The 13,808-nt window shown below is 67.7% G+C and overlaps 1 protein-coding gene across 1 annotated transcript; it reads left to right on the top strand.

Moving 5' to 3' along the window:
• The first annotated feature begins 314 nt into the window (after positions 1 to 314).
• Positions 315 to 13,800, top strand: LOC119096666 (uncharacterized). The gene is made up of 7 exons (XM_037219562.1): positions 315 to 343; positions 2,129 to 2,147; positions 10,470 to 10,553; positions 11,909 to 12,052; positions 13,310 to 13,443; positions 13,613 to 13,722; positions 13,769 to 13,800. The coding sequence occupies exons 1-7, from the start codon at positions 315 to 317 to the stop codon at positions 13,798 to 13,800; spliced, it is 552 nt and encodes a 183-aa protein (XP_037075457.1).
• The last annotated feature ends 8 nt before the right edge of the window (positions 13,801 to 13,808 follow it).

Raw genomic sequence — 13,808 nt, 5'->3', positions numbered from 1 at the left:
GTTGGCGGACGCCGGTGGGGCTGGCGCCGCCCGCGCGCCGCCTCACGTCGGCGACGCGCGCCAGCCGACCGTGCAGTGTGCGCCGGCCGCGGTCGCAGGTGACCCGCCGCCGCCGCCGCCGCCGCCTCTCGCGCCCAGTTGACACGCGTGCCGCCACCTCCGGCCGCGGCGGCGGCGCTTCCGGTGCGGGGCGCGCCCGAGCGGCACCGGCGGGCGCGCCGTCGCCGGTGTGTGTGGCGTTCGCCGGCGCCCGTCCTCCGGCCGCGGGCCGCTACCGGCCAGCCGAGGCCGCCGCGGTCGGCCAGACCGACGCCATGTGGTTCGCCACGCTGGGTCGGCGCAGGTGAGTGACGGCCGGACGTCGCGCAGGAGAACGTCTGGTAGAGCGGCGGCGCCGCCGGGTCACGCCGGTGACGGAGAGCGCGGCCTGTGCTGGGACACACACGGCCGTCGCCCTGCACCTGGTGTGCTCCAGCCGGCATGAGAGAGATTGAGAGGCGGAGACGCCGGACGCGGCCGCCGGCTCGACGTCTGCCGGCGCCGCGGCTGGTGGATGGTGCAGCCGCGCCGGCCGGGCGTGCTCAGGGGGGGGGGGGGGGTCCCGGAGGACGCGGCGTGCCGCTTGTCTGCGGGAGCCGCGCTCGGCGATGGATCGTCCCCTCGCCTTCCCCGCTCCTGCCGCCGCAGCCGTCCGCCGGCTCGCCATACCGCTTCCACATGCCATTACCATTGTATTAGGGCGCTCGTCGCTCTCATCGCGGCCCGTTCGCCCTGACTCTCCCTCTCCTCCCTCTCCCTCCCTCTGCCTTTCTCCGCGGGTGCCGACTTCTATTTGTGTGCGGGTGCGCCGGTTTTGTTTGTTCAGGTAAAACGCCGGCTGCCGGCCGACGTCGGTCGTGAGCGCCATCTGTCGCCGGTCCTGCCCGCGCAGCCTCCGTCCGCGGTGTCCTCCTTGCGGTGAACGAGTCGCCGCACTGTTAGCCGCGCCTGGTCTGTCGCCGCACGCCACTGCACGGCAGCGCCGGGCCCACACCACACCGATCGAGGTCCCTGGGGCGGACGTGGTGCGAAACTGCTGCAAGGTTGGGACCGTCAGATCACTCTTCCGATCTCAGTTCTATTACAGGAATGCGATAAGTCCGATTAGGAGATACGGTGCATTCCTATCTGCCACGCAATTTCAGAATCGCGCAATAGTTGTCATATTTGATAGCCTCATTGCTGATTACCGATATTGGTCACGCTGTAGAGATGATTACGTAATTAGCGCATTTAACTTTGCACTCCGGCCGGATATTGCTGGTCAAATCGGAAGACGCGAGTGAAAAAAGGAACGATGGCGCGGTGGCTGATACCTTTCCGCTAAAAGGATTTCCCAACTTTGTAATTATGTCTGGTCTCATTGAGCAGTGTGACGCCGTGGCCTTCCACTGCGCTGTCCACATTGAGGCTGTCTCTCCGGTAACGCAGCATCCTTACTATACCTGTATGCGGTTGTTTGAAGTGGGTAACAGTTCTGTCCACTCGTCCGCTTTAGGCGCGCTCTAATTACGCGGGTTCTCATCAGGCCCGGTTTTCTTTCTCATGTGATGTCTTGTCCTCAACTTCACCTGACACCTCATCTCACTGGCACGACCACTTCGCCAGCCGGCTTCGCCACTTCTGCACATCCACTTCATCTCAGCCAGGCCTGCTGCTCGACGCCTTGGCCGTCGGTCGCTCCGCGCTGCTGGCGGATCAGCTCATCAAGGGCGACCTCCCGCTCGACGGCCTTGGCCGTCGGGTCGTTCCGCGCTGCTGTCGGATCAGCTCATCAACGGCGAATTACCGGTCGGCGCGCGTTGTTTCCTCAGATGTCCATCGAGGCTGATTAATATGCGTCATTCATCACGTCCCTGCGGCGGTCGGCGATCAGCGCGGCCGCCGAGCGGCCTGCTAATCAGGCCCATGGATCGTGCCGCGTTTGTCCGCGTCAGACGGTAAATGCCGCCCCGTCCCGCCACAGGAAGAAGACCAGCGACAACCAGTGGTGGGAGCTGTTCGACCAGAACAACCTCGCGCTTCTACTACTACAACGCCTCTAGCCAGAAGACGGTGTGGCACAAGCCCACCAACTGCGACATCATAGACCGCTTGCTAAGCTGCAGGTGAGTGGCGGGCGCTCTGACGACGCCAGTGAGCAACAACGCAGACGGATGCTGTGGCGTCGCCATCCGTTGCCGTGGCGATGCCCTCCAGCTACGCTCTCGGTGACCTTGCCGTGTCGTCACCAGCCCCGGCCGGGAAGCCCGTCGGAGTCGACGGGGGCGTTCTGCGGACGCCGCTGACATTCGGAAGCCCTCAGCCGCACCTCGGCTCTCGCGCCTGCCGTTTCAGTTGAGAACGCGTCTCAGTGATTTCCAGAGCGACGTGCCGGAATTGGTCTGTGTATAAGAACACTCATGGGAAATGGAGAGCGAAATGACTGCCATCGGCACAATGTTGGGCGATATTGCTTCGAGTCATTGCTGCGCTAGTGATGACTTAGACTTGAACCTCGTGCCGCTGTTCCGGCCCCCGGCGCCGGGGCTGACTGTATTGAGCTCTGCGCCAGTCCGGGCGGCGCGTGCCTCAGCGGCCTGTAGAGCGCCGAGCCGCCGTGTCGCGGCCGCTCGCCGCCGTGTGGCTCTGCTACCTCGAAGCTCGGTCAGACAGCAGGCGCTGGTCGGCGCCGCGCGCCACCAGCTGCCGTCTCTCGCCGCGTTCGCCGCGCGCGAAAGCGGGCACTCGCGCCGCCGCCTCTCCGCGTGTGGCGAAAGCGGCGCTGATGGAGCAGTCATCTGCTGCGTTGAGTGCGTGGGCTGCATTAGCGTCGCTGAGTGGCGGACCAGACGGTCACCGGCGCGGCGGAGGCGGGGGCCCGTCGGGCCCGCCGCCGCCGCCGCCACCGGGCCCTCGTGCGTTCCTCTAGCGCTGGGGCGCGCCGCTCCGGCCCGAAATACCCGGCCGGGCGCGAGCGCGGCCGACAGGCGGCCCTCGAGCACAGGAAGTGCGGCGGCCCGTGCCGCGCGGGCCGCCGCGCCCCGCCCCCGCCGCCGCCGGGGAACGCGGCCCGGAGCTGGCCAGGACCGCCCGTCATCGACCGCGCAGGAGAGCCGGTCGGCGCCTCCGCCGACCCGATGAAAAATGTATTGCCGGGTTGGAGCTGGCGAATTGGCGGTTCGACGAAGGGCGGTGGAAATCGGCCGCTGGGGTCCGGTGCTGGTGGGGGGGGGGGGGGGGGGGGGAGGGGACGGCGTCGACGGAAGGCAGGGGTTAGAATCTGACGAACTATGTTTGTTGTTTGTTGCGACACGCAGTTGAATGACTCAAGCTCAGTTCTTTCGTGTTGAGAGGCCCGCTCGGGCGAAGGCGGGTAGCCACCCGGCCACCATTCGGTCATGAAATGAGACGCCGTTGCGGAACAAAACGAAAACAACTGGAAGCTTCGTGCCTTACGTGCTAAGCTTCGCCAACTTTGGCTTACTCGTCTTTGTGTTTTCCAGAGACCCACGATTGTTTTAATTGATTGGCCAAACACTCCCGTGACCGAGGTGTACGTAAATTATTTTCAAGTGCATTCTCATTAAAGGTTCGAGCCTATAGTTAGGAGCCAATCCTGGTTAATATATATATATATATATATATATATATATATATATATATATATATATAAGCTCAGATAAGCATGCATATAATGGCTTGTCGCAACATAATTGTACCGCTCAATATCTGTTTCAAAACCATGCGTCTGTGAGCCGACCGGTCCCTATATATTTGTTGTTCCAAGAATACCCGCGTGAATCATCTGGTTTGTAGCGCATCTGCTGGTACGCGGGATGCACGTTCAGCCACGATAGTTTTCGTCACGCAGTCGCTGGCAGCGTGCGGGCGTTCAATAAGAGCTGACATGGGGACTGGCAGCTGACCACCCGCCACCCAGCGAACATCGATGTAACACGTCGACACGGCATCGTACACCATCTGAGTGTCAGCCGTGGTACATGGCTCGTAATTTTACTCCTCATCGATATGAGTCGGTGAACATGGCCGCCACGTCAGCCAGCGTTGACTCGAGTCGACTTGACATCGCATGACGAACGGAAATGACTCTGTCTGTCGGCCGAAACTGCCTGCAAATGCGGAAGCACTTGTGTAAATCAAACTACTCGTACCCATACAGCGGCGTCATTGTTCGTCACTGGAGCGTGAAGCGGCGCATTTGAATGACATTCCTGACGACGGACGGCCGTCCCGTCCACGCATACGCAGCGGTGCGGGACGTTCGATTCGTGCCAGCGATGCGACGCTCTCTGTGACGATGATAACGTCGTTCGCGCTGGTCGGTGGCTGCTCGCGAAGTGCTCATCAGTTCCTTTTCGATGTACCCGTCCGATGCCTCTCTATGTGCGCGCCGCCGCGCAGATGGTCCGCTTCACGGGGAGCCGGCGGCGGCTGGTCTGACTAAGGCCCGGCGGTGGTCTGACGGTGGTCCGACGATGGTCTGCGCAGGTGGTTTCCTTCAGCGGGAGCCGACGGCGGTCTGGTCCGGCTGTGGTTCTGGTCCGCGCAGGTGGTCCGCGCAGGTGGTCTCCTGCAGGGGACGCCGATGGCGGTGTGGCCCGACTCGCCTGTCGTGCCCTGCGCGCGTGAGACAGCCGCCCCCCGGGGAGTCTGCGTCAGCCTCGGCCCACCCGGCGTCGCCGGCTGCGCGCCCTGTTTGTGTACGGAGGGTGGCGCGCCGCCGCCCTGGAGGACGGGCCGCCCACGGACGACGGCCTGGTGGCGCCCCGAGGCCCGCCAGTGACGCCGCCCGTCCCCGGGAGCGGACCACCCGGTCCAGTCAGCCGCCACTGATCTGAGCTGGCCTGACACCGGCAGGCAAGGCGAGGCCGTCTGAGAATGAGCGCTTCTCGCGGTCAGTCCGCCCCGGGGCGCACAGTCCCTCGTCTACAAAGTATCTCCGAGCGAGGGTCTGGGACGTTACATCCCAGGGTGTGCGGGTGATACGTGTGTGCGTAGGGGGAGGGGGGAGGGCTATTCGAACGTCATTCCCGACATGCATCGCCAATGGGTTAGTGTGAAACTTGTACAGAAAGTAGGGCAGTGGAAGCCTGGCTCGGTCTGCCCTTCCCCTCCCTTCCCCGCCCCGGCCGCCCGTCCGCCCGCCTGCTCCCCACACCGTTGGTCCTAGCTTCCGGACTGTTCCGGTCAGAGAGCACGGCCAATGGCATCCTCCGGTCGTCGAGCGACGCTCTCCAGGCCACGTGCCACTGCCACGTGGCGCGGCGGAGGGGGTTCACGCGGGGCCGGGCCGCCCCTTCGTCTCCTCCGCACTGGACGGCGGTCTGACCGGGCCAGCAGCACCGTCATGTTCGCGTCCCGACGGACTGCCCCACGGCGACGATGTGGACGCGCGGCGACGTCTACTGTCGTGAACGGCTCGGGCTGCCGGGGCCCGCCGCTCTCCTGGTGTCACTGTCTGCCGTGCAGCGGCATCTCCTGCCGTGAACGGCTCGGGCTGCCGGGGCCCGCCGCTCTCCTGGCGTCACTGTCTGCCGTGCAGCGGCATCTCCTGCCGTGAACGGCTCGGGCTGCCGGGGCCCGCCGCTCTCCTGGCGTCACCGTCTGCCGTGCAGCGGCATCTCCTGCCGTGAACGGCTCGGGCTGCCGGGGCCCCGCCGCTCTCATGGCGTCACTGTCTGCCGTACGGCGGCGTCTCCTGCCGTGAACGACCCGGGCTGCCGGGGCCCGCCGCTCTCATGGCGTCACTGTCTCCCGTCCGGCGGCGTCTCCTGCCGTGAACGACCCGGGCTGCCGGAGCCCGCCGCTCTCATGGCGTCACTGTCTGCCGGCGTCGGAACGGAATGCTTAGTGCACCCGGGCGCGCTGCAGCGCTGTGTTCATCTGGCGCCGTTTTATGGGACGTTGTCGGCGCGCGGAAATGGACGTGTTGCCAGGCTGGCGGGCGCGGTGGCTCCCAGCAGCCCACGGGGTGCTCGCTGTGGCGCTGTTGCCGCCTGGCGATATAGTTCACCACCTGGCCGCCCGGTTGTTGCTGTCTGAAACGGATATCATGTCACGCTATAAGGAGGGGGCAAGTGATGCAGACTAATAGGTCCACGGAAACATGATCTGTTAGTACGCCTTTGCCTATTGTGTGCTCTGTTTTAAACGGCCATGCCAAGGCCTGGCTTATTTGTCCGGCAGCGTATGCTAGCCATTCAACAGGTGCGAGTGCGCCCTGGTCTGTGATTTAATTGTTCCGCTGGTCAGTGCCCGAGGCCCACGGAAAACCGAACACCGCGTCCAACTTGTGCCTTTCATGCGTACTACGATTGAAGCTTTGTCGTCAAGCTCCGAGGTAAATTCACTTATCGCTGAGTGATGGCACGTGAACGAGGGCTCCTTGGTCAGGCGATCTTCTTAACCATGCCGTGGAAGGAATCCATGCAGTGGAAGGAAAATTCCACACGGGGTTATCTATTATGTGACTAGAACTCCTGGGACGCGGCAGCCTTCTCGCGGAGCGTCGATCCCACGCTTACATCAGCCCCACGCTGACCTCCACTCTCGACCCTGCACTGACCTCCACTCTCGACCCTGCGCTGACCTCGACCCTCGACCCTGCGCTGACCTCGACCCTCGACCTTGTGTTGACCTCGACCCTCGACCCTGCGCTGACCTCGACCCTCGACCCTGCGCTGACTTCGACCCTCGACCCTGCGCTGACCTCGACCCTCGACCCTGTGTTGACCTCGACCTTCGACCCCTCGCTGACCTAGACCCTCGACTCCGCGCTGGCCTCGACCCTCGACCCTGTGTTGACCTCGACCTTCGACCCCTCGCTGACCTAGACCCTCGACCCTGCGCTGGCCTCGACCCTCGACCCTGCGCTGACCTCGACCTTCGACCCTGTGTTGACCTCGACCTTCGACCCCTCGCTGACCTAGACCCTCGACTCCGCGCTGGCCTCGCGTCGCAGGCCTCGGAAGCGTGTTTGCCTCAGGGGGGGTCAGCGTGGCCACTCCCGGTCCGTGTCGGACGCGCGCCGGCACCTGTTGCTCGCGCGCCGGCACCTGTCCCGGCCGCGGCGCCGGCGGTCAGGTGAAATCCCCGCAGCTGAAGGTGACGTCACCTGCCGGCCGGCGGTGTGCGTCAGGCGCTGAACGCGGCCGGCCCGTCCAACGTCAGCTGGCTCCCCCGTGATTCTCCCGCCGGCCAGTGCCACGTCAGCTGAATTACTCGTCAGCTGACCAAGTGGTCCATGGCTGGGACCCCCCCCCCCCCCCACCCCCACCCCACCCCGTGCTCCTCCCTTCCCACTCTACCCGGACCGCCTGGCTACACACTCCGAAAACGGGGGGTGGCTGTGATGATCCGATGTTTTCCCAAGAGCCACCCTCGTGCCCGGCTGTCCTGCGGCGGCGGCCGGGTCCAGCAGCCGCCACCGTCGCTGGTGGACCGTCGTTACCTCGCGACGCCCGGTGACCTCCAGAGCCGTGACCTGGCCGCCAGGCCGCGGCCTTCCATGGTCGCCTCCGCCTCCGCCCGGCCGCCATCCGCCGGCGCGTTATCGAACGCCCGGCACCGGTCGGCATCAACTGTGACGGGATCGGTCAGAGGCGGCGGGCGCGGCGAACACGGGCCGCGCCGTCCGCACCCCCTCCCCCCCCCCCCCTGCAGGCGTGCCGCGCCGCGATGGCCGGCGCGGCCAGGTCGGCGGCTCGACCGCGCTCTGGTGCAGCGGTCTGCGGAGTGTGCTGCGGCGCTGTATGCGCTGACTGAGACGTGCGCACGGGCTAGCAATAGTTGACGGCGTTAACGATCCGGTTATCAAGATTCGGTCCTTATCACGTGACACACACCGATCACGACTCGCAAACACCGGGCGCGCCGCCGGTTAGCGCGCGACAAACGAGATAGCACTATCTGACGTGCCGCCGTCCGTCCGCTGTTGTCCGTGTGCGGCCTCTGACAGCATGTGATACAGACCGGCCCCGCCCGTGCCTAATCGCCCTGCTCCCGACACCTCCTTGGACGTGAGATGAACCTCTCATCACCACTTGACGTCAACAGCTGACAGGCGTCAACCACTCGGCAGTGGCGGAGTGGTTGACCACCTGTGCGCAACACAGCACACGGGCGTGGCAGCCTGTCAGGGGCGTCGCGGGCCGGGCGAGGCGCGCCGTGGTGTACCTCTGTGCGCGGTCCGCGCGGGTCGGTCGGCTGAGGGGGCTGATCCTATCTCCGCTGTCTGTGGGCTGGCCAGACGGAGCCGGGCGCGCCGCAGCCGCCGGGCTTGTCGCGGCGGCGACGGCGGCGGCGGCGGGGTATTGATCGGCGCCACCGGCCTGGAGGTCAGCTCACCTCTCCTCGGCCCGGCCCGGGCGCCGGGTCGGCCGCCGCTGCCGCCGAGACGACGAAGCTGGGCAGGGCGTGTCCCGCCTCCCAGACGGGCCGCCAGTCGGCGCCGTCGCCGGAGGGCCAGATCCGGCCGACCGCGGCCAGCGGCGCCGCTGGCTTTGAACGCGTGCTGGCATCCGGCGGCGGCGGCGGTGCGTTTGAATGGCGCCTTGTGATGCCGGCCGCTGGCAGTTGTTCGGACGGCGGCGGCATGAGGGCGGCTGCGGTTCGGCGGCCCCGCGGCCGGGGTGGACCTAGCGCGCGGCGGCCGCGTAAGCAGATGCGCGTCGCCAGCCGGCCGCAGCTGGCGCCGGGCCCGCCGTCATTAGTCCGCGCTCACGCACATCGGTCGCGCTGACCCGCGCGGCGTTCGATACAGCGCGGTAGCGAGTGACCGGAGCGGTGAGTCCCGCGCCCGGTGCGGTTCCTGAATCGAGTCAATGACTCCTGGCCAAAGCATAACTCCAGACAGAGTGGCGACTGACGAGGCCTGGGAACGCGACCACAGCTGGTGGCCGGGCACATGCCGACCGCCGGCGTTCAGTCGAGGCCTTGCTGCGCCACGCGCGGCGCCAGACCCACGGCCTGGCACCGCCGGCTGTGTGGTGGGCGCGGCGTCGCCGGCTGCCGGTCCGGGTGCCGCCTCCGCTGGCGACTGGTCCGTGCGCTGCAGGCCGGGCCGCCGCCGCTGGGGGTCCGCCGGGCCGCTCACCTCCGCGGCGGCAGCGATCGCCCCAGGCCCGGCCGCCGCTGATCGGATCTAGATCGGCCCGCCACGCCGACCTTCGGAACTGCGCCGGCGTGGGGACGCATGGTCATGGATGCTGGCGGCGCGGCCTGTCAATTACCCTGGGGGTGGTCGCGTTCTAGTGCGGGAGACTGAAGTGTTGATGCTCTGATGCGCGTGGAGAGGAGTGTTCCAGCGCAGAGCCCGCGAGCGCGCCGCGGCCGGCGGGTTATCGTTCCCTTTCAGCGCGCTCTCCGGGGACGCGGCGGCCTGAATGGCGGGCTCTATTGGTGGCGCGAGTGGGTGGCGGGCGGCGGGCGGGGTATCGACGGCGCCGCACCACCTCCGCGGCGCGGGCCGGCCGGCGACACCGGATGCAGATCACGGGTGGCGGGCGGCCGGTGCCGTATCGAGCGGGGTCGGGCCGGCGACGGCCGCGACACCGGAGCGGCCGTCCTCCGGGACTGGCGGCGAGCAGAGCTGCTGACGCCGGCCGCCGACTGCCGGTCCCGTCTCGGGCGGGGATGAGACGATAAGCGAGCACGTCTGCCGTGCGGTGTTCCCGCGGCGCGGACGGCACATTTGTTTGCGATGAATAATAAACTAAATGGAGTGAATGGCTTCGTCGTAAAGAAGCCGTAGGGCCTGACAACATAACGACTTGTGTGGATGGAGACTGCCTTTGTGCTCGGGGCTCGTCGTTATGTTCTCCTATCACGCACTTACCGTGGCTGTTTTTACCTCTGTACGTAACCGAGACCCTTGGTCGTCATCTATATACCTCACCGTCCCCTCGCGTGCTCTATGCCCCTACAATAGCACTTCGCGCGTTAGTGTCTGCGACGATGCCGCCACCGGCCGGTGGACAATGGCCGCGCCCTTGCCGTGTGTCGACCGCCGGCGCTCGTCTGTTTACGGGCGCGGGGCGGGGGCCGCGGCGGCGCTGGGGACACCCTCGCCGCCCGCCCGGCAGTCTCCTCCGGCATCGATCTCCGCCGCCGGCGGCCGGCGCCCCCGAACGCGCGGCGGGTTACTGCGCTCGTAAACGGGCCGCCGCCCCCGCCGCCGCCCCCGCCGCTGGACGCGGGAGCGGGTGGCAGCCGTGGCCGGGCAGTGAGGAGGGACACCACGCCCACCCAGTGGCCGCCGCGCCGCCGTCGCTTGCAGCAGGTCACAGGGGATGTCGTGACCAGTCTTGCTGTCATCTGTCGATGATGTGGAAGGGTTGTGACCACAGCGGCTGATGGGTGTCGTACAGCAGGAGCCGCTGCCCTCGCTCGTGACCCGCCGCTGACCTCCTGTCCGATTGTCGTTTCAGACGCTGAAGCAGAACACGGAGGCCGAGGAGGACGCCAAGGGTCGGCGGGAGGAGGCGGCGCTGCAGCCGGCCAGAAATAGCCCGGTACGTGCCGCCTGTCTCCGCGTCCGGCTCCGCCGTCGCCGCCGCTCGGTCCGGCGGCGGCGGCGGTCCCGCTCTCTGGACGTCGCCCCGGCGTCGGCCGCCGCCGGCTCGGGCGCGGAGAGGGGCGGGGTGGGCGCCGGAACTTGAGGCTCGTCGCTGCGGACCGCCACTGGAACACAGGGCTGCCGTGCAGGGGTGGGGTGGGGGAGGGGGCGCAATTCTGAGGCGGGCCGGCCAGACGACTGACTTTTGAGATGTTGCTAATGTCGCTGAAGGATCCATGCCTGTCTCTTCTCTCCGGAGTTGTGCGCGGTGTGCCATCAAGCCTCTGGCTTGGCAGGTAGGTCGGATACACAGTAGCAGTTACCAGGACGTGTCAGCTGCAGTCGCGAGAGCTACGCAGGCCAGACTCACTGCAGTCAGTGCGGCATGCCCTTCGCTGGCGGGCCTAGGCCGGTGCTGCGCTGTGGTACTGTACAGCCCCTAGTCGCGGCCCACTGTAGCGTCGCGCGGTGGCGCTGCCCGTGGGCTCTCCGGTGCGGTCCGATCGGCCCGACCGCCAGTCGCCGGACCGTGCCGGCGTCAGCGTCTCTCCGGTGACCGGCGGCCGCGGGCCGGTGTCGGCGCCGCCCCCGCGTCGACCTCGCTCTCGGCCGGGCTGCCGGAGGGAGGCCGACCGGTGCGATGAGTCAGCGGCCGGCTCGCATCTCTCTGCGCCGGCTGACTCACGCGCCGGGCGGCCTCCGAGCGAGCGGTGACGCGCCGCTGCCAGGGTCGCCGACATCCCGCCATCGACCGGCGGCTGCGGCGGCGGAGGCCGGCGCTACCGCCGCCCGTCGCCGCTCACGGCAGGTTGTGCCGTGCTGCGGCGTGACTGGGCTGGGCCGGGCGGGGCGGCCGGCGGCGGGCGGCTGCTCCGTGCTGCTCGGTACTGACGCCGTCCGCTGTACCGGCCGGCTGTTGTGACAGCGCGGCGTGTGCCGGCGCCGTCCGAATGACACGGCGGTTTGTAAGTGTGGGCCGCGCGGAGCGACGGGACGCGCCGGCCGCTGACGGGCGGTTAACGCGCCGAAGCCGCTCCGTCGCTCCGGCAGCGTGTCATGCCCGCCGGCGGAGCACGCCGGGCACGAGCAGCGCGCACCTGTGCGCTTCTCTCGCAACGCGTGTACACACCCACGCGCATATGATGTTTGTCGCCATGTTCAGTTTGCACGGATAGACACGGCCGTGATGTCAGCAGCTGTATTGTGACAGGCTATGATGTCATCCCATACCAAAGTGGGTGTTCCGGGCGGGGTAGGCTGTCTGGCGTACCCGCGTTCGGCGAGGGTGTGCTGACTGGGTTGCGTTTTCAGGCGCAGAAGTCTCGCTCCATGGCGACGATCCAGACGCAGACGTCACCGTCGGCGTCGCCGCGCGGCCGTCGGCACCGGCACCATCACCACCGGCACCACTGCGCGGTGGATGGCCAGCCGCCCGTGCCGCGCTCCAGAGCGAAGGTTCGCATCACCGCCGCCGCCGGCGCCTGTGCCCTGCTGGCCTCATTGTGATGCCGAAGCTAGCCTCAGCTGGATCTAGAGATTAGGCTAGCTTCGTGTCACCATCGGTGACTGCCGCGCCACCCCGTCCTGTCCAACACCCCCCCCCCCCCCTCCCCTCCCAACGCCTGACCGCGCCATAACGCTGGGCTCCGTGTCAGCAAGTCGGCGGCTGCCGCGCGGAGGACTCCGCGGTCTCCGTGTCACGAGGTTGGGGAGGGCCTCGGCCGCACGGCACCCCCTCTCCGCCTGTCGTCGCGTCCGTTAGCCGTTCCCATTGTGTGGGCCGAGCCGAAGCGGCCGCGAAGGCCACTCCTCCGCCGCGCCGGGCGACCCGCTGGCCGGGCGGCCCGACCGGGCCCGGCCCGACCCGGCGCGGCGCGGCGCTGACGGCACGTGCGCTGCAGGCGGGCCGCCCGCAGGCCGTGCAGGCCGGCCGCCTGCACGCGCCGCGCTCATTGTCCGTCGGGCTGCAGCGGCACCGCCGGACGGCGTGTGCGCGCGGCGCGAGCCGGCCCGGTGGAGACTGATGCGGACCGGCCGGCCGCCGCGCGCCGGACCAGAATAGCGCGCGCGGCGCGGCGCGGTCGCCGATCGGCGCTTCTGAACCGGCGGCTCGCCCGACGCCGTGAGAATCAATCGAGACAGGCCTATGGCCAGGCTCATTGATCATGCACCGGAACAGACAGGAGAGCAGTACGGTGTTTAGGCTCCTTTGTTCGTATTGTGGGACATGAAAAAGAAATTCGTTTTACGTTGGCAGTCCAAAGTTGAAACGGCGTTACCGTACTCTCGCTGTCATTATTCCTAACGCGTCTGTAATAGCTGGACATGCTGTCACAGCTCTTATCTGGGGGACGCCGTTTTTAATGGGCGGAAGCGGTGGTCCGCCGCCACGGGACCGTCGCGGTCTGCCGTCTGCTGACGGCCGGGATCCGGTTATCGTCGTCCCGGCCGGGCGGGTTTAGTCACCACGGTCCGTGTCACCTCCCACCTCCGCCCATCTGGTGCGACTGATGGGCCGGCCGTGCCGCCGGCGGTCAGTGGTGTGATCATCACGACACTGACAGGCGTCACCCCGCGCCAGCGCCCCCGCCCGTCATCAGGGACCCGGTTAACGGTCTCGGGTCCCGCGCACCGCTGTGTCTGTCGTCGCCCTCCCCCGCCGCCTCCCCTACACCGGAGGGACGCCTCCTGACGGCGTCCGCACCGTTGCAGGACTCGGCGCGGCACTCGGCGGCGTCGGACGGCGGCGCCAGCCAGACGGACGGCGGCTCGCACCGCGGCTGCCGCTGCCGGCCCAAGCACGCCACGCTCGAGTCGCCGACCAAGCTGTACTCGCGCTCGGAGGGGCGCGCCGCCGGGCCCGCTGCTCGGCCGGCCGGGCGAGCGGCGCAGCGCGGCGGCCGGCGCGGCGCGCGCCCCTACCGCGCTCACCAAGCAGCGCAGCTTTGAGAGCGAGCGCGCCGCGCCGCACGGCCTGCCGCTGGAGCGCGCGCGCGACGCGCCGCTCTCGCGCAGCTACAGCTTCATGCAGCGCCGCGAGCGGCCGGCCGACGACGACTCCATGCACGAGCGCTTCCTGCTGGGTGGCCTGCGCAGCGTCGAGTCGACGCCGCAGCCGCGCCGCCGCTGGGGCGAGCCGCCGCCGGCCGAGCCGCCGCAGCGCTCGAGCAGCGCCGGGCTCGACTCGCTCTGCACGCCCATGATGAACCGC

The sequence above is a fragment of the Pollicipes pollicipes genome, unplaced genomic scaffold (genome assembly GCF_011947565.3).
Source record: "Pollicipes pollicipes isolate AB1234 unplaced genomic scaffold, Ppol_2.1 Scaffold_2134;HRSCAF=2493_pilon_pilon_pilon, whole genome shotgun sequence".
NCBI lineage: Eukaryota > Metazoa > Arthropoda > Thecostraca > Pollicipedomorpha > Pollicipedidae > Pollicipes > Pollicipes pollicipes.
The sequence above is the reverse complement of the archived record's forward strand: the minus strand, read 5'-3'. Positions and strand labels throughout refer to the sequence as shown.